The sequence below is a fragment of the Tachypleus tridentatus genome, unplaced genomic scaffold (genome assembly GCF_004210375.1).
Source record: "Tachypleus tridentatus isolate NWPU-2018 unplaced genomic scaffold, ASM421037v1 Hic_cluster_2, whole genome shotgun sequence".
Taxonomy (NCBI): domain Eukaryota; kingdom Metazoa; phylum Arthropoda; class Merostomata; order Xiphosura; family Limulidae; genus Tachypleus; species Tachypleus tridentatus.
This window is the reverse complement of record NW_027467782.1, coordinates 31,528,918-31,550,431: the sequence shown is the minus strand read 5'-3', so window position 1 is coordinate 31,550,431 and position 21,514 is coordinate 31,528,918. Positions and strand designations below refer to the sequence as shown.

The 21,514-nt window shown below is 33.0% G+C and overlaps 1 protein-coding gene across 1 annotated transcript in view; it reads right to left on the bottom strand.

The window, feature by feature from the left end:
- The window catches only part of LOC143242259 (serine/threonine-protein kinase atr-like), a 44,996-nt gene that overhangs the window by 3,299 nt on the left and 20,183 nt on the right, over positions 1–21,514 (bottom strand). The window contains exons 9-11 of the mRNA XM_076485629.1: positions 3,803–3,889; positions 1,507–1,644; positions 459–616 (exon numbers count right to left, since the gene is read on the bottom strand). Of these exons, the coding sequence (XP_076341744.1) occupies positions 3,845–3,889 (45 nt within the window). The 3' untranslated portion in view covers positions 459–616; positions 1,507–1,644; positions 3,803–3,844. The remainder of the gene's footprint in view (positions 1–458; positions 617–1,506; positions 1,645–3,802; positions 3,890–21,514) is intronic.

Sequence of the window (21,514 nt, the reverse complement as noted above, 5' to 3'; positions counted from 1 at the left end):
AAGCAAACATTATCTAGTTATTCATAGAGAGAAGAGCACAAATTATCATAGAGTGAAAAAAAGAATTGAGGTTTGTCCAAACAAACAGGAAAGTCCTGAAATGGAAAACATGATTTAGGGCAATGAAGTGGACACTGTGGGGAAGAATTTTAAATTGTGGATTATGAAGGGAAAATGGTTTAGCACATGATTAACAATTTTGAAAAATAAAATAATTATATGTTACTAGTAGTAATAATTGCAACTTACAAACAATCTAGGCTAAACATACCTAGTTAAATTACTAATAATGAACTAACAAAGCCATGAAATCTGTTGAGACCACAAAGTATGTAAGATTAATGTACTTGCAAAGTGATTAAATGTATCTAGTAATAACACAATTAATAATCAACATCTCATTTACAATTCATTTAAAATAACTTAGGTGATAAAGGACATATAAATATCTAACTTACCAAAATCCATACATTAATGACATGAAATACTCAATTCTCCCATGTGTAAATAAGAGTAAAGCCACACAAATGATATCTGAGTCACAACTACCATAGGTATATCAACCAGATTTGAAGTGTAGTAAAGTTTATCAACATGTACCGGTCCCCTGGTAGAACTGGTATCAACAGAAACAAAAGTATGAGAAGAGCAATTCTCTCCAAAAGCAAACAACTTGGAAGCATGAAAAGTAGTGGAAAACTAAAACTCTTGAAATGGTGTGGAATATGACAGGCTAAAATAAAAAGTGTTAAAAACAAAGAAAAACAGAGAGTCCAAATGTCTTCTTATTGATTACATTCTTACTTAGAAACATTGTTTTACTGAAAAGAAGAAGAAATCAGTGGCTAAACCCATGAATCTAATTTCCTTAGAATTAGTCTGTATATAACGTTGAACTAAATTCCTGGAAAATCTTACCAGTAGCATGTTCAGCTATAATGGGAATTTCTATAGTCAATACACTGATCATATATTACTGCAGCAGTAATTTGGTTTGTCAACATACTAGATACCCAGAGCTCTCATAAAAGTGAACAAGTGATCTTAATGTAAGGCTCAGGGAAAAAGAGGAAAAATACCAAAGACAGGAATTTTGTTTCTTTTGTTGTTGTGGTTTTACTTCTGAAAATATTTTGACTATTTGAAAGCTGCAGGAATATTCTTCTATGATATCATATGTTTATTCTGGTTTATCAAGTGCAGTATGCAATAATTGATTGAAATCCAAATTATTTATTAGATAAAAATTCATCTTGACCAAAAAATATATAATTTAAACTTTTTATATTTGAAATGAAAGATATAAACCCTTAACAGAATTAGATTTATCTACATTAATTTTATAAAAGGTACAACTGAAGATTGCCATTTAAACTCTTAAAATGCTTCAGTAGTCTAACACTAATAATGCAAACACAGAAAACCATACAGTTGATTTAAAAGACCTTTACACTTCACATTTTTAACAGATAATAGATGCATAGATAAAAAAATAAACTACATTACCTTCATCTCTCAAGTCTACATAAATACTCTTCTTTTCACTCTTATTTTCAACATCATCGTGGGAAAACTTGCATTTGTCACCTTTCTTACACTGTTCTTACTTATAAAAAACATACAGTGCAGATTTAGGATCAGTTCCTGAAATTAAAATAGTTATATCACCTTTCTGCAAGAGATGAATATAACTGAACTGTAGCCATGTTGAGAGTAACAAGATAAAACACTTCAATGCTGTGGTGTGTGATTTACATAAAGCAGACTTTGAACACTTGTTTTGATTCACCCTAAGAGTATCAGTGACCTAACTATTGAAAAACACACAAAAATTATGAAAACTAATTTAATATTAAAGATAGCTATGTACAGTATAAGAATTCATGCTTTCAGTTAATATGTTCACAATACTTGCACCACACACTTTTTACATAAGTTGTTTTAATTTTTAAAGTTATAAAAACAGATAAAATGTACCAACATGCATTTTTAAAATGTATAAAAATAACATTCAATGAAGTTACAGTAATATAATAGCTTATGCTTTTTGTTTTGAATGAGGTGTAGCTATGTAAATAATTTCATTGTACTTATAAAGCCAATTATTGTTGGTTAGTCACAATTATCTACCTGATTTATGTCTCTCTAAGTGTTATAACTGCAGAACTCATATGGAATAAAACTGTATTTCTTTCCAACCACTCCTTAAGAAAATATTTAACTCTCACTGATAAAGAATAAATATTTATAATTACAAGTTATACATTAGTACAATTTTAGTGCCAGACCTTAAACAAATAATGAAAAATAAATATTTAGAACTTTAAATGGGTGAAATTGTAAACCTGATGTTCCAAACTTTAGAAATTCTTTTATATATGACTAATGCTGAAAAAATCGTCACTTATGTCAGGGAAATGTATCTCTAAAAGTAGAAAGCAAAGAGGTTCCATCTTTAAACACATTTAAGACTACATATCAAGAGCAATAGTAATATGGTAGAATACATCATGATGTATTTCAGTTTCTATATAATACATAAGGTATAAAAACCACAGTAATTCTGGAAAGTATTTTAACTTTTTCTTGAATAACTCAGTTTGAAAGATTCAACTTATGTTATTTGCTATTTCTAAGAAATAATATCTTAAAAACCTTTATGACCTACTTAGACAGCCAGATCATTGATGTATCCAAAGATAATCTGTATTAATAACACTTTATGTAGTAATTCTTAAAAGTCTTCAGTTAACTATAAAATCCTATGTTTTTTAGTACTATTAAACCTCACATTGACATATTCTCCTGCTCATTTTACACCACTTCAAAACAAGCAAAAGCAACAATGGAAAAAAAGAAAAATCTTTGTATTTATATGTTTACAAAAACATGCCATATCAACATGTAGGAGAGGTTAAGTGATTAACAATATATCATGTATTTCGTGATGACAAGAAACCAACTTGAAGTAAAAATGTATTTCAGAACAACTGTTGCAATCCCCTTCTTTGTTAATCTGAAGATGACCTAAGAAGGTCAAAACATTGTTTTCAGTTTTATTTTGGTATAACCATTTGTCCTGAGATACATATCACGTACTTGTTATGTTGAAAGTCATACAACAATAGGAATATACAAATTTCAGAATTTCTTGCTCACACTCTCTATCAAATTACATAGAAATAACTTATGGGAAAGCTTGTCTAATCTAGCATTTGTATTAGGTAAAAAAAAAATAAACCTTTATACTCCATACACAAATTATACTGCACAACAATTTTTTTAAAATGTTTTGCTTCCTGAAAAGGTTTTGCTGATTGTGACAGGTATCTGGTGGGTATGCACAAATATAGTTTTGGTTTTGCTTCATCAGTAGAAACTTTGAGAAATAGACAGCTAACTGTTTACTGGCAATAACTTATTTAATTGCGTTTATGTTTCTAATATGCTATTAAGTTCAACATAATTAAAAGTGTTTTGCTCCTGATTTTGTTTGTATTCAATGTCCGTGCATCACGTTGCAGTGTCCAACAGTAGTCAGCAAGCATTGACAAATTCCAGTTGCCCTGATATTGTTTTCCCATTGTAGCAAAACTGAAGATTTCAATGAAACTGTACGTAATGGGCAAATGTGGATGTGATTTTCATTATCAGCAGCCAAAAATCTATAAGGAACACCCAACAGTGTTCAAGATGCAAAAACTTTGTTGTGCAGTGTTATCTAACATTAACTTCATTCTCCACAAGCAAGGAAAGGTGACAGAAAAAAACCTATTTCTTAATATAAAGAGTAGTATTTTACCTTTCTCATCTTTCTGTGTTGTTACAGATTTTAATGTCAAGTTCAGGTCCTCAATTTCCTTCTTTTTCTTCCTACTTGTTGATCTACCTAAGGTAATGTGAGTAGAGTGTGATTACTCTTATATTACCAACAATTTGTTTGAACCTTTGTATCAATAACTTTAATAAACATGGCATACTATTTCATTGATTAAGTAAACAAATTATGCATTACAAAGATAATTAGAGTTTTAAAATATTCAAAACATATTATGTAATAAATGTTCATTAAAAATAAAGAAAATGTGACAGCTGTTAAGATGAAAATTACACTTTATGAATTTGACATTAATGTGGTACTTATAAGATAACTATATGGAAGTATGATTTTACACAGCCTTTCATACTGTTTTTCTTCATACTTTTCTACAGACAATGTTGATGATAATTATGAAATTACAAAGTGTTAAAGACATGTTAAAAGGTCAACAGAAAATTCTGCAGTTTCAAACACTGGTAAAAGTTAAGGTAGCCTTGGATACCTTGTTTGACTAATATTTTGAATGCTAATGCACTGTCTTCTCATAAGTTTATAAGAACTGACCACACCTTTTCAGCATGATATTAAAGCAGTAAAATGAGGTAAATAACACCCAGAATTTGCCTTTACCAGACCCAACTTAAATTCATCTGATCTATTTAGGATGTGTGTGTGTGTTGGTGTGCATCACCACTGAATATACCCCAAATCAGTCATTTTCTGACCTCAACAAAGTATTTGGTTATTTCAAAATCAGATTTGATACACTAGCCAAAGAATACTATAAAAAAACAGAAACAAGAAACAGTCTCATCTTTGCCTTACACACCATCTCATGTGCACCAGACAAAACAATATCACCAAACAAGAAGCATCACAATGTAATTGAAAAAACAATTAGTCAACATGACTGTAATCCATCATTACTACACAACCTGTGTGAGAAAATTAGTCACTCACACAATCAGCAGAAATTCACAAGTAGCATGGAAATTTCTAAGGCAGACATAAAAAGACAGCTTTCTGTGCAAGACGTGAACTGCCTCTAAAAGATTAATTTTGATTACTGAATATTGAAGATGGTAATAATTGGACACACAAGTTGATTATTTTCATAAAATTAATTGATTACTTTGCATGAAACTAACTCATGTATCAATTCTCATTCTGATTAAGAAATTTTGAAATTTAACCATGAATTTTGCAACAACAAGTTATTTTATGGTCTGGCCTAAAGCTAAGCAATGTAAATCTAATTCAGATAGTCAAAGTGAGAGAAAAATAGTGCCACCATCAACAAAGATAACCATTTATTTTAGTTTCTGTTCAAATACATTAAAATTACAAATGGTTGATATAAATAAATCAACTTTTTTTAGACTGTTTGCAAATTTTTAACACTGCTTCCACAGGCCAGACACCCAGGATTTGTGCTGAATGGCTATCCTTAATAAATAACATCATTCTAGAATGAGCTAAAACTCACTTTTAGAGTTTTCTGGTTGAACAAAAATCTCCTACAAAGTTTTATGAAAAAAATATGCAGATTTAGTAATGCTATTGAAAGTTTTTGACTCCCATAGTACACAGTAGTAAACTTGGAAGATGTGTATGTTATGTTATTAACTATTTGTTCTCATTCTTGCTTTTTGTTTTCAGAGTAGGTACAAAGGCCATGACCTTCACATCAGTGGGATAATTCTCATCTAGCTATTTCAAAAGTTTGTTCTTCAATCTATCTTTCATTTCTTTAAACATCACTGACTAACATATCAGTGCAAGTGTAACTTTCTCTGGCAAAACTTGTTGCATATTGTTGGCATATGAGAATAGTTTTGTATCATCAGATTTAATTGTATTTCCAGTCATGTTCATAAGATCATCTGGATCTCTTGGAAGTAACGTAGTACAAAGAATCCTTAATCCTGCCATGCAGAATGCAAGCAATCACCTGCTCTTTTCAAGAGCACTGAAACTTGATGCTTTTCATCAAGCTTCTTGATTTGGAAAGTTTAATGTTGTTGTGGATTCAATACCAAATTGAATCGGCATTGCTCCTGTGCCACGTTGAAATACCACAACAATGTCTTGCTTTTACACTTCAGTTCTTGAATTATCTGCATCATTCATTCAGTGTCACAAACTCTATGGGATCCTCAGAAGTACTGCTACACATTTCATCTTCATCACTCTCCAGTGGAATAGATGAATCAGTCCTTCATTTTCTCTTTCTTCATACTTTTAATTTACCTTGCAGTTCTTTCACACCTGTTTTTATGCAATTTTGACCTCTAAGTCTGAACCATTACATCTACACTGTCACTTTGAACTTACAAGTTCTTCTTTTCCTGTATCAATGTTACTTTATCAATACAGGATCAGCACACTTAATCACTGAATGTTGTAGCATGTTGACATCTGTTTTGTGGCCAGCTGTAGATCAAATTTTCACAAAGTGTGCAACAGTTATCTGTATTTTGGCCAATCAGGTTTTGGTAAAGGTATCAACCAATTAACTAAAGATCCAAAGTGACTGCAAAGTGCAATTATCTACCCATGCTGTTTTGGTCTTGTATCTGAATTTGTTTTAATGAAAACTATTTAATATTATAAAAACTAGTTTTTCATAGTTTAAAACTTGCACATAAAGAGTCATTAATACAATTAAGTTATAAAGAGAAGTACTTGCCCTGTTAAGTGCTCTTGAAGCTTTACTAGTTGCTTCACGTGTACAAGTGACAGTAAGAATAAAACCATAATAACCTGTAGGACTCACTCAACCACTAGAAATACCTTTTCTTATTACAATACAGCCACAATTCAAAGCACGTTTTCACCATTGCCTTTAAAGTCTAAAAATTGTAAATTTACAATTTATGTAGTCCCTACTTATAAGTTATATACTAATAATTTCATTTTAAAATGTTGTCCAAATCTACTTACATAATTCGGCAGACACTACTTGTAATGAGAATGAACAATTATTAATTATGTGGTTAACTAACTCGTTTTCGTATTAACCCTCACAGACTAGCATTAGGCTTAGCAGCTACAGTAAATTCAAGTTACAGTACATTTTTACAAGTACAAATATTGCACTGGTTAATATTTACAATGTCCTTGTACACGACAATAAAATTTAAATATGTTTCACTTTGATAATTTTTTCTTCTTGTAAATTTTCTTTCCTGATTCGTTTGGTTTTTCCTTGGGGGCATCACTTCACATAAATAAATCTATAAACATTTTACTGCATCATATCTTTTAACCCCAACGTATTGAATGCAATATTTTGCTTGCAAATTGTCAGTGACCTGCGTAGTAAGCTACATGTGTTATCGAACGACTTCAACAATTCCAAAAAAGTGCCAAGCGAATCTGCAAAAAATTCTCGTCATATTAAGAATATTAAAAAGCGTACGTATGCTTATATTCTTGTCATTGTTAGCAGAATGGAATATTTTGTAATTCTAACAGTATTATGAGGTTAAAAGGTGACAAATAGGACTTGGATGATATCACAATAGTTGTCTCCAGATCCTAAGGTAAGTAATTAATGTGATTTTAATCTGTAATGTTTAATATTGCATTAGTACTAAAACTGGCGCTCATGCCCACGAAATGTGTAAAGCTAAAATTCTACGTCGGATGTTGATCAAAGCTGGTAGTAGCGGTAGTTGTGAGTTTATTATTGCAATTACAAACTATTAATTAAAGTACTTCAAAGTGTATATGAGATTGGGATAAATGGCTCATTTATTATTTGAGTTCATAATGTTTTGTGATACAATAACTTGTAAGTTACTCAAAATTTCGAATAGAAAGACTTACATTTTCAAAGCAGTATAGTTTTGTAATAAACTTTTCAAATTCCGAGTGAAAATTCGTTGGATCAGTTTGTTTGTTTGTTTGTTCAGAATTAAGCACAAAGCTGCACAATGGGCTATCTGTGCTCTGCCTACCATGGGCTTCGAAACCCTGGTTTTAGTGGTGTGAGCCTGCAAACAAACCGCTGTACCATTTGAGGCTTGGACATCAGTATGAGCACCTTTCTAAAATCTAAATTGTATTTCATTAGGTGTCAATTAAGTCCTAAAACGTAACCTTAAGAATATTAGCAATAGAAATAATACATTTAGCAGATTAAGAATAAAATATTAGTTCTTAAAGCTATAGTCTTTGATTGACAATGTAGTACCAAAGAAACTGCTGTTGTGGCATATAACACAACTCATTAAGGATGTTCATTCGAAGCATTCAATTTCACACACACACACACACATATATATACATTGTTTTGGGATCACTGGCCATTAATAGGAAGCCAAAGGGTCTGATATTAATGAAGATGAAAAAAGTTCTTAAACTGTTCAGTTACTTATTTTGCTTATGCTTGTGACGTTTGGATAAAATACATATAATTTCCACAATAAAAGATTATTACTTAAATCTCAAATATTTGCGTATTTTATACAAATTTAATATAAAAACATTTTCACCATTTCAGTGTTGATTTGATAAAAATACACATGTACTGATTATACTTTATATATGTATATATTTGTTTGTTTGTTTTGAATTTCGTGCAAAACTGCTCGAGGGCTATCTGCGCTAGACATTCCTAATTTAGCAGTTTAAGACTAGAGGGAAGGCAGCTAGTCATCACCACCCAGCGCCAACTTTTGGGCTAATATTTTACCAACGAATTATGGGATTGATCGTCACATTATAACCTTCCCACGGTTAAAAGGGCGAGCATGTTTAATGTGACGGGACTCTCAAAGTAATTACAGGTATTAGAAAATATTTCTTCTGTCTGGTGATAAGGTGGAGTGAGAAACTTCAAATTCAGAAATAATCCACGAAGTACAAATGACTCAATAAAGGAAACTGAATACTGAATACTACATGTTGTCTTCGTTTCTTTGTATCAGAAACATTACGCGAAAAGTAACACAACAAAATATGTTTTGTTAGGTGGATAGACTTAAAAGTACATTATTTTGTTATTTTGCTTCTCTTGTACTCCTGGAAGGTTCTACATTTATGTTATTTCCTCTGAGACCTGAATATCCACCTCGGTGTTTGCCTTATATGGAGACTGCTACTCCTTTACCAACGAATAGTGTGATTGACTGTAACATTATAAAGCCCCCATGGCTGGGTGGGCGAGCGTGTTTGGTGTGACCGGGATTCGAACCCGTGACCCTCGGATTACGAGTCGAACACCTTAACACGCTTGGCCATGTCGGGCCATATATGTATATATACAGTCATAAACTTTCGCAGTTTGTAAAACAATTTTAAAAATATTTTTAGCATAATATTTTAACAATTGAGTTATCTATAATTATATAAGATAACGTGTACACTCTTGCATAATTTTAAAAGGTAATTGTTTTATACATTTAATTATTTTCCTACTGTAAATTGTTGTTTTGTTTTTGAATTTCGCGCAAAGCTACTCGAGGGCTACCTGCGCTAGTTGTCCCTAATTTAAGACTAGAGGGAAGGTTGCTAGTCATCACCACCCAATGCCAACTCTTGAGCTACTCTTTTACCAACGTACAGTTGGATAGACCAACACATTATAACGCCTCCACGGCTGAAAGGTCAAGCATGTTTGGTAAAAGACTAACCTAGGGTTGGCAATAGGTAGTGTTAAGTCGTTGCTCTTCCGAGACCCTCAGATAACAAGTCGCATGCTTTAACCCACCTGGCCATCCCGGGCCACCAACTGTAAATAATATGATATGATGGTGGATTTGTTAATGTATCTTTGTATGTATTGGAGCCTTCTTAACCATGAAATATTGTTTTACTGCAAAATACTTACAGGTAAATATCAGCCATTCTCTTTGAAATTAAACATCTGTTTTCAATTTTCTAACTTTGAACTTCATACAACTTTTGAACCACTTACTTAATCAAATGAGATTCTGGTTCTTATTCCATAGTATCAACTATTATTTGTATCTTGATAAAATTATTGCAAATTTTAACAACAAAGACACCATGTATAAATATGTTTGGAATCCCATTGGAAAATAATAGTGGTGTAAAGGTTTAAAATTATTTAAGTATGAATATTTACACACATTGAAAAACCTTCAGTAGTCTAATGTATTTGACTGTGGTGAAACAAGCTAAAAGAATTAGGAATCTTTTTTTTAGAGAAGTTTATAATTTGTAAATAAGAAGGCTATTTTAACCTTGATATAAGATCTTGATGTGGGCTACCATTGCATTTAACAGCTTATAAGGCTCACTGGCATACAACAACTACAGTAGTGGTTGGAATACAATTGATGTAAGTAGTTTGTTATAACAACAGTTTTATAATATGAAGTTTGTGAATGCTAACTTAGAAAAGGTATTCACTCCATAACAACTGTTATACAAGTGTTCATTGTCTGTTCCCTAGTAGGACAGAGGTTAGTGTTTGAATTTACATTGCTAAAATCAGGGCTTTGATTCCCCTTGGTGGACACAGCAGATAGCCTGATGCTGCTTTGCTATAACAGAACAAACACATTCTGTCTGATATGTCTAGAATATTATCTACCATCCATTCACCATATTGTCTGGTTGAAATTATTTATGAATGAAATCATTAGATCATTAATGCATATAATAAACCTTTGAAGTCCAAAGTACATGTAGTTTTATATTAATTAATGCATTCAGAGGGATTTTATGTTTCTAGCTTGTTACGTTACATTCTCAAAGTATATTTGCAATTTTTCTTCATTTTGTTTCACACAACTATTTAAAAGTTATTATATTTTATCAGAATATGTCACTTTTATGACTGAACCTTTTTATATTTATTATTCAGGTAAAATAATAACATTTGGTCAATCTACAATCTCTTAAAGGTGAAAAAAAATTATATCTGAGGTAGCTCATATCCTTATGTTTTCATTATCAGCTTTGAGGGTTATTTTTAGGAGTCACAAGACAATGGAAAAATTCCATACATATAAAAAATTTGCTAATGTGTTCATGTGCTATGTAGCAGCAGTAGTAGATTTATCAAGTGGAAGCTGACATATGCTCTCCACAGAGAGCCATTGTATGGGTTTTCTCTGCACAAAACCACAGCTGGCCACTGTACAATGTTTTATCTGATTAGACAGGACTTAGTGTACAAACAGTGCTGGTATGTATTTTTTTTCTGGTTATAATCAGTTATGTTTTTTGAGTAGTTTTGATACATGCTTTATTACATAGTGGGGTTTAACTACATTGATTTGGTGATTATGTTGTGAATTTCATTTCCTGAAGAAAGGTAATTATAGCCTTTAGATGTTGATGATCTTCCTTATCTGGTAAAACATAACTGGAGTAATCATGTTGTATATTTTGTTATTCAGTGAGGTATGAGTTTAGTGCATCATGTAGTCATAGAATTTGATTTTGGACCTTTTGAGATGTAAATGCAGTGTTTTGTTATCATGAAAATTGTAGTCAAAAATAGTAATATCAAGACGTTTTCAAACATTTGTTAACTTTTCATAAGTCTATACAATCACTGTCTTCAGAAATTTTACTCATAAAAAAATCTAAAGGAACTCAACACTGACAGTTTTTATGCCCCTGTAAAAGTGTTTTATGTGCATAACATCAAGGTCATAAAAGCAAGAATTTGTTTATCCTTTTTAATACTACTAAAATACTAGGGTATAAACATTTGATAATTTTTAGATTTTATAATGTCATTAAAACTTTTAATTACTTTTCCATTATCTACAATTTTTACCCTCTTGTAAGTTACAAAAAAACAATGTGCTCATTACCTTTGAAGGATTTTCAAAATGACAGGGTTTATAATTTTGTTGTTTTCTGACAATAATTATATTTGCTCAGGCTGCAAGCTAAGAAGTGATGTACTAAATTAATTTTAGTTCTCCTATATTGGGTTTATGAAGAACACTTGATTATGAGTTCTAATAAAAATTGCTAGGTTTATCAGCAGCTTTATTTAAAACCTCCAGATACCTACCTTGTAGCTTAATAATGGAAAATGTCACTACCACAGCAGCTTCTTGGATATAAAATATGGCAATTGTCAGTCAGGTCTTCAAAGAAATCTATGCAGTCTTGATAACATTCTGTAAGCCCTGACATAATGTGATTGGGATTAACTTGTTGCCACTTGCTGGTAATATCAGCAGCAGGTTACCAAAGAGATGTATTGTTCTTAGTATACATATACAGTAAATGCCATTGAAATAATGGACTTTGTGTAATTTCAGATTACTGTACCTATTTGAGCAGCTGTTTTATACAGGGTGAAATTCTAATGCAGGGTTAAGAATGTAAAAGAACAGACCAACATTTACTATTATGTAGTATATATAGCTGCAAATCTACAATATGACTTAAATGAGTCTTACATATTATAAATGATCGAATCTGATTGTAAGCACTTGCCTGTAATGGCAAATTCATTGCTTCTGACTTTAACCCTCTGTTTTAGAAATATTTCTTGAGATGTCTCTGAACCAAATAGTTTAGAAATAGAAGATATTTTATTTTTACCTAAAAACATTGGATGAATTTTTATTTCTTAAAAAAGTTATAGAAGTTGCTGTTTAAGAGATGTTTTCTTGTAGGAAAGACAAATAGAAAGTTCACTAACATAAGTTTCAGTACTAAATGATGAAGAGAAAAAACAAACAAACATGCAAATCAGTAACATATTGTAATGATGCTAGGAAAACACTAGGTAAAAAAATTAATTAAAGAAAACAAACAAACATGCAAATCAGGTACACTAGGTAGGAAAAAAATCAATTAAAACAAACAAAATATAGGAGTTTAAGAGTGTTTACAAGAGAATAACTTATTGTTTAATTTTAAAAGTATAATAAAGAGAACAGACTACTAAAATTCATTATTGTACTGATAAATTGGAATAGCTGATGCAGCTCACTTACCATTTCAAACAATACAATGTTCCTCTTCTACAAGATGGTTGGTGTTTAACCTTCCAGTCCTCTTTACTTCAAGATTGATATCTGTAATGCTAAATATTTAGCTCTTCAAAGTAGTGCATCTTTCTTCTTGATCATTTAGTAAAAGTGTGAACAAAGAAAGTAGGCTCATATCAAGAATTTCAACTTACATTCTTTGTCCAGTGAATAAGGTCACCTCATTACCTTTGTTCACTGACAGCAATGGTCATCAGACATTTTCAGTCATTATCATACTTGGTCAACCAGGAATATTTTAGTTGTTACCCAGTTAACCTGGATTCTATATACAATACTAAAACATACCTAGGAGTGTAAGAGAACAGAGGATAAAAGAACTAAAATAAGGTGAAGTTAATAAATTTCTGGACCTCATATTGCATTTAAGACATTGTAAAAATCAAGTAAGTAAGATTGAGGCATAATTGTTAGTGTTCCTAAGGTCTTCTAGACAATATATGTTAGTTAATCATAAGGAAAACAAGATTTTAGGTTGCATGCAGGGAAATGCTGAGTAAAGAAGAGTAAGAAGTGATCTTATGAAAGGTTATAAGATTATTGGAAGGGGAGTCACCTTCCATAAAAAACGTCAGGTGACTTTCCTTCTGGGGTTTTTTCTCTTTTCTCTCTCTTTGCACCACTACAACACGATTGAGACTCACTGGACCTATTTCTCACTAAAAACTTGTCTAATAAGATTTGTTTCTGCCTGCATTTTAAAATGTTTCAGAAGTAAGACATGGCATTGTCATTGAAAAGGTTTATGCTGCAGTTTGCTACAGCTTTGTCAGGGTGAAATTTTTCCACAAAACTTTGCAACTCTCCCTATTTTCCACACTTTCCTTGATTAATGAACTAGGAACACCCTCCCTTCCCTCCTCCTCATCTGAAGACACTTCCTCAGTGTTGCCTTCTGTTGCTGCTCCTTCTGAAGGTCTTGGAGTTCTTCCATGGTGAGCTCAGTGTTGTGGTCTTCCACCAACTCCTACACATCATCACCACTCACATTCAAGCCCATACACTTGCCTAGTGAGACAATATCCTCGACAATAGGCTCAGACTCAAAGTCTTCAAAATCTCTATCTGATACTGAATCTGGTTGCAATTTCTTCCAGGTTGAGTTCATGGTCCTCAAAGACACTTCCTTCCAGGCTTTGTCTATGATCCTCAAGCAATGGAGATTATTAAAGTGATTTTTCCAGAACTCTCTGAGGGTTAACTCTGTGTCATACTTTACTATTAGCCCTCCACATGACATTTAATTTTCTTTTCAGAAAATTATTTTTTTAAAAAAACAACTGGGTTCTCAGAATGGTAAACAAGCAAAGGCTTAAGTTTTAAGACCCCACTTGCATTATTACATGACAATAGAGTTAGCCTGTCCTTCATTGGCTTGTGCCCTAGCAGTGACTTCTCCTCCTTGGTGACGTAGGTTGTCTTTGGCATTTTCTTACAAAAAAGGCCTGTCTCATCACAGTTGAACACTTGTTCGGGAATAAAACCCTCAGCTTCTACATAGTCCTTAAATTCCCTGACAAATTTATCAGCAGCATCTTTGTTAGAATGAGCACCCTCCTCATGTCTCACGAAGCTATGTATGTCACTTCTCTTCCAATATTTTTCAAAACACTCCTACTAGCCTTAAAGACATCACTTGGATCAGCACTCGTTCCAGAAGTATTTTTCAGGAGGTCAGCATAAAACTGCTTTGCTTTCTCACAAATGATGGTCTCAAAAATGCTATCACCAGTTAACTGTTTTTTGTTTGCCCAAATCAACAACACTTTTTACACCTCTTCCATTGTTTGTGATCTTTGTTTCGTAAGCACTGTCACTCCTTTTGCAACATCACCTCCTTTATTTTTCAGCATGGTGCAGACCACAGACTTTGCCATTCCAAACTGTGCAGCAAGGTCAGACAAGCGAACACCACTCTCGTACTTCGTTACAAGATCTTTTTTCTCCTTTATTGTGGCTCTTACAACGTTTCTTTTTGGTTTGCCGCTTTCATTATCCTTCTTTGACTTCATGATGACTTATTTAATCAGAATATTTAGAAAAAAAACGTTCACAACAGATTTTAGTGGGGTGTGGACTGAGCGACATGTGTGAGCAAAATGTTTTGGGCAAACTTGGCATGGGCGAAAATGGTCGAACGGTCGTTCAGCTCATCAGTCGGGCTATTTCAGGGTTCAGGCTAAACAACTTTGTTCGGGAACCGAGTTTATGTTCGACAACCAAGACATTTTTTCTCAAACAATATGTTTGAAAACCAAATAGTTCAGGAATGGAGTCATTCAAGAAGATACCACTGTATTTGACTTCATTTTATATGCCATTATTCCATATTTTAAGTAAGTTATGGATTCCACGTGAACAAAATTCCTTGAATTTGGATTCAAAAAACAATCTTAAGTCAGTTTTGAGTTCCTCGTTTTACAAACCTTTCTTCATCTTAGTAATGCTGTGAGGATCTTAAAACATGATAATCAGATGGAGCAGTATCTAGTGAATAGGATCGATGAGGCACAACTTCCCATTTTAAGGCCTGAAGTTTTTCTAGGGTCATTTATGAAGTGTGTAGGATTCAAAACACAATCTTAAGTCGTGAAAAAACATTAGTCTTCTATATTGATTAATGCAGTTCTTTTCCTTACCAGTGCTTGGTGTTAGCACTCCAACTGATGACAATATCTTTCAGCTGTGATTTGGATCAAAAAGTTTGTGATAAACTGCACTTCCCAGATCTCACCAAACACAAGGCAAAACTTTTTTTTTGGATATCAGCCATTCTTCGGTGTTGGTACAGGTGTGTAACAGAGATTCAACAATTGTCTCTTACGTTGAGTATGCTCATAACAAAAAAAAAAAAAAAAACACTTCTCGTTGCCACTAACAATTCTTTCCAGAATTGGTTCATGAGCATTTCTTGTTGTCAAAGATTAACAAATAGTGACTCTCTCAACATGTTAATTATCCGAAACCTAGTGTCCAAGTTTTGAAACTTTTCCAATTTCGTAGATGTAGGTAATGATTGTTACATGGAGCTGTTGAGCCATTTCTCACATAGTCAACTTTGGATTGCTTCAAATATTAAAATATTGACATTGGGAAAAAGCATAAATTTGCAAGTTCTTTTCCTCAAACCGAATGACAACTTTTTGCAAAAAACGTTATTTACTTTCCTACCTAATATTCCCTGTGATAATTCTCAGTATCATTAAAGTTTTGTGCTCTGGTAGTCATCACTATGGTCACAATTTTCGTGTTTGCAGCATCCCTAATGTGTTTCTTTAAATATTTGTTATACACGCACACTCGTATATAATTGATTTGAAAAATTGATATTTCACATTCTGTATTTTATTCCATACAACAACTTTATTTCTTTATTTTAATTTTTACTGCACTTCTTATTCTCACCCCTCAGTGTGGACTCCTGTACGTGGTGAAGGGAACTCCCAGGGAAGGTTCTGTTCTTTCAGATTACCTCTTCTGGGATCTAAACATCCACCCACGTGTTTACCGTGTGTGGTGAACCGTGAAGGGGAGGAGAGGATCCTGTTGGTTGGGGGTCCAACCATAACACACCATTTTGACCTTGAATTCCTATAGACAGGCAGCCTTGGGGTGGCCCCCCTTGGATCAATCAGCTGGTCCACTTGGGCTATGGTCAACCAGGTACCAGTGTTGAAAGTTCTTAACAGGTGTTGTGGACTTTGTGTCTGATGCAGGTGTTTGGGTGTAGTGCTCACAAAACCCTGTCGTTGCTGCAGTGTCTTTGCTTGACATTGTAGTGCGTCTCCTTATAGGGCTCTATGGTGGGTGGGATCAGAGGGCACCAAATGTTTCTTTTCTCTTATGGATCCTCCAAACAAACATTTAAATAAAATAGTGAAAAAACAGTCAATAGGAAAACAATCACGTCTTGAAGATTCTGATCAGCAATGTTCAACATCTGTACCACCAGTTGTACCTCATTTTATTATCCTACATTCTCTTTCAGAGAAACCTTGAGGGCAAATGTCCTCCTTTTTTTATTCAGAAGGGACTGTAGGGACTTGCTAGCTCTCCAAAGTCAGAAAAGAAGCTTTGATCTGGAGACATATCAGTGGAAACATCCAACAGTTATTGTTGAGAGGGATTTGAAGAACATCCCCGAGTCAGAGATTTTAGCTGGGTTCTCTACTCGAGTTTCTGCAGTGAGGCGTATCTCCACTCACAAAGATGGAGTTACAATACCGAACAATATCCTCATTCTGACATTTACATAACCACCTGCACCTGTCACCATCAAGGCAGGTTATCTAAATTGCAGGGAATGGCCGTACATTCCAAACCCTCTCCGATGTTTCCAGTGTCAGAGGTTCAGTCACTTAAAGACGTCACATCATAGTTGCCTGACATATGCTACTCTACACACCCTTCAAGGGCGTTGCCATCCGTGTTTCCTTGGGTCGTACTATCACTGTTTGTAAATGGCATCCAGTGTAAAGATGTCGTTTAAATTGATATATTTACATTTTTACTCTTCATTTTAAACTAGAATATGTAAATATAACAATATGAACCAGTATTGGGCAAGAATGCCCTATGAAACAGGTATTCATTTTTTTCTGGGCTGCCATAACAAGTAGAGACGTGCATGTCATTTGTAAAATTTTTATGCTTTACTAAAATAAATGATGTCAAAAAATGTAACTTATACAAGCTTGGATGCTATTGGTGAGCTTTTCAGAAAATTTTTGATGAAAAATGTGGATGTAGGAGAACATATTTTAATTGATGAAGCATTAGTTCTATGGAAAGGATGACTAGGCTTTCGCCAATTCATAAAAACTAAATGTACAAGGCATCAAATTATTTGTCATGTGCAACAGTGAAAACAATTGGTGTGAATACAGCTTAAGGGCGTACTACAGAGAATACCCAACAATCAATATTCTTTACTTGATGTTGAAGGAGTAAATAAGCTTACATCTAGTGAAAAAATAAATAACTGTCCATTTATTAGAATCTGTTCTTGAACAAGGGTGTCATGTAACTGTAGTCAACTGGTATACAAGTACTTGATTGGCACATTTTTGAAAACTCAAAATATAATGAGGATGACTACTATTCACACTAATAGAGAAATCCCAAAAGAGCTCGCTAATGAGCATCTGGAGAGTCATGACACAGCTTTTGTTCGTAATGACAACGCTCTGATAGTAAAATGGGAAGACAGAAGAGCAGTATATGTGATAACCACAAAATATTCAGCTAATTTTGTTGAAAAGGATAAAACTTACTTTGGGGGGAAGACCAGACAATTTTACAAAAAAACTATGCTATATAGAAAAGTTTAATGAAAACATGGGAGCAGTTGATAAAGCAGAACAGTTGCTGAAGCTTTATGAGCCAAGTCATAAACCCCACGCATGGTTTAAGAAGCTAGACCTACACTTGCTGACATGTATGCTGCTAAATAGTTTTCATGTTTACAAAAATACTGCAAAAAAATATTTACTTTCAAGAGGTATGTCGTAATGGTCACACAGCAACTGGTGGAAATGCATAATTCAGATGGAATTGCCACTAAAAAGAAATTTGTTGCTAGCAATCCTCATGCAGGTTGCAAGCAATAGCCTGGAAAAAAACTGTCCATGCTTTAGTTTCTATTCCACCCTTGCCTGGTGGTTGAAATATGCATCCAAAAAAGTGATGCAGAGTGTGATATCCAAAATGGAAGGAAACAAGAAAGTGTTGTAATGAATGCTCTGAAAACCAGGTCAATGCAGTACAGACACTTTGAAATATGGCATAATAAATAGGATTCTTCCATTTACGTAAGTATTACAATTCAATAAAGTTATATACTAATATACTCGCATATTTTTCAAGAACATATTATATAAGTAATACACTCATAAAAACAAAGTGTATAAAAATTAATTATTTTATTGGTAGGTGGGTAAAATCATTTTACGCTACATGTGGCAATTTTCACAATTTGTACAGAAAGGGTTATTAACAAATTGTTAGAGTACAACAAGGACCCAAATTATGAATATATTTTCTATAGCATATTCAATAAATGCAAAGAGTTAGATTGCAATATGAATTTCAAATTTAATTTCTTGTATCTCATGTCCATTTCACTGCTGGCACAAAGATTTAAGGTTGTTGTTTTGAATTAAGCACAAAGCTACTCAATGAGCTATCTGTGCTCTGCCCACCATGGGTATCGAAACATGGTTTTTAGCGTTGTAAGTCCACAGACATACCGCTGAGCCACTGGGGGGCAAGATTTAAGGGAAGGTGGAACATCAGCATGATGGCTGATTATTGCTGAAAATTGAAATAAAATAGCCAGAAGCAACATATAAAAGACCACATCCCATAGTTTTGAGACTAAAAGATGTACACTTCACTAAAAAAATCAGGAAGAATGAGAATGCATATTCATTGTAAATAATATTCATTTTTTTCTGTCAAATAAGTTTTACAAATCAGGAAGAAGAAAAACCCTTACTTAGATCAAATTATTATTTTGTTTATGATAATGGATAAAAATACAAACAAACTAAAAAAAAAGAATATTATTTTTAAAACCAGTGGAGCTGAATTATGGGAAATTGAATATTAAATCCAAAACAACTTTAATTATTACCATTTTTTATAATATCAAACATCCAACTGAGAAAACTAATGTTATATTTGTTTGTTTACTGCTAAGTACAAATCTGCAGGACAAACTATTTGTAATATGGGTAGTTACTGCTTCATAAGTTGTCGTCTTTTTTATTTTACTTCAAGCTTGTTCAGTTTTCACATTTCAAACATCTGGAGTTTGATTCATACTTCCACCAAACTTGTTGGCCCTGTCTCTGTTATGGCAATTTCTCAGTGCTACTGTTTTTGAACTGCTGATCAGAGAGAAGGCAACTGTTTGTTAGCACCCACCACCATTTGATTTTATTTCTAGAACAATGTACTAATTAATTAATTGATTAAAATACCACTAACTGCTCAGCTATAGTGGTCAGTTTGAATATATTAGTTTACTTAGAAAGGTTGGCAGTGATTTCTTTTGCTAATTATATTTATATTCACTAACTTAATACATACGTCAGCAGCAGAAAGTATACAAGACTTTACAAATCTACCTATTAGAAATTTTATCATTTTATCTGCCAAAAACCAGACATAGGCCTGTCGATTGATACAAAACTAGAAGTGGTTACAGAACAGTTGGAAATGACTTACAGAATCACCTTTTAGCCAGAATTATGAGTTAACAAACAACTTTTTGAACCATTTACATTTGGACTCAGTCAGTTTTTGTTTTAACACCTAAATATTATACAAAAGTCTCCTATTCCAAATTTGTATGGTCCTTTCAAGACAGGATTATTATCAAGACTTCTATGTACCACAAACTTTAATAAAAAAAGTAAAACCATCCTCTCTCTTATAGCTGGGCTATTTATTAATGAGTTAGTACTAGCATGACAAAGCTATAGTTCTATTCAGTTATCTCATATTTTGTAAACATTCTGGACTATATTAAGTCCATAAGAACCAATATTCAAAAGCCTTGTACTTTTCTGAATTTGACAAAGAAAAAAAATCCCACTTTACATTTGGGTCACACCTCTTGATTTATATCATTTTGGTGATACTGTGCCTCACTGACTATACTATAACTGAAATGATGTTTATTTATACAATGGCTGATTAACATAGAAATATCCTCTGAATTTGTAAACACATTAGTAAGATTAGATACCAATAAACACAGAATGGAAGTAGCTAGATACTACATATCTATTATTTTTTTTGATAACACAGGTGGAAGGGGGGGAGGGTTAAGATGAGGATCATACCACTGGTAAGTGAACTACCAACCACAACCTAGTCTCTTGAGAATAATATTAAAAAAAATCATAAAATTGGACAAATTTAAAAAGCATGACAAAATACACCTTGACATGAGTACTGTCAAATGAGAAGTGATAATTTGGCAAAATTCAATAGGAGTGTCACATGTGTCTAGAGTGTGTGTCACACTACTTTTTGTTTGCTAGAGGGATGTTGCATGATGATTTACAGGGGAGATGCATTTGAATCAGTTGATTATAAGGTATGTAAATGCTCAAGACGTGTTGCATATGAAAAAAACATTTCTGTATGGGGAGCAACATTTGAGAGGGTATAATGTACCATACTGGAAGGCAATTTTTTTTCCCTTACTTTTTAAGAACTTTTCAGAATAAGGGCTTCTGGCTTGAAATTTATTAACTTTCTAAACTTTTATGAACTCTTTATACATATGTGATCAGGTGGAATTAGTGTGACTCGAGTTTATTTACCCATTTTTTTCAAAAAAATTATATGATTCTGAAATTTAGTTGGTAATTTGCAAACTTTTGGCTAATGAGATTTGTTCAACCTCAAACTTTCTTTATTATCTAGCTAGTGGTACAATAAAATTTGTTTCAGTGATCATCTGGGTTAGGGGTTCTTTTGATAATCAAAATCCCTGTTCTGCAGATGATAGCATTGTTCCAATTGGTTTAGGGTGTAGTTTCTGAGTCTGTTGTTGTCCTAATTGTTTAGTCACAAAATTTCTATACTTCACTGATGAAAAGTGAAAACTGCCTTCCTTATGTTAATGTTGTTTTTGGCACTATATCATTTAATAATTTCATTACATGAAATGAAAGGCCTATGA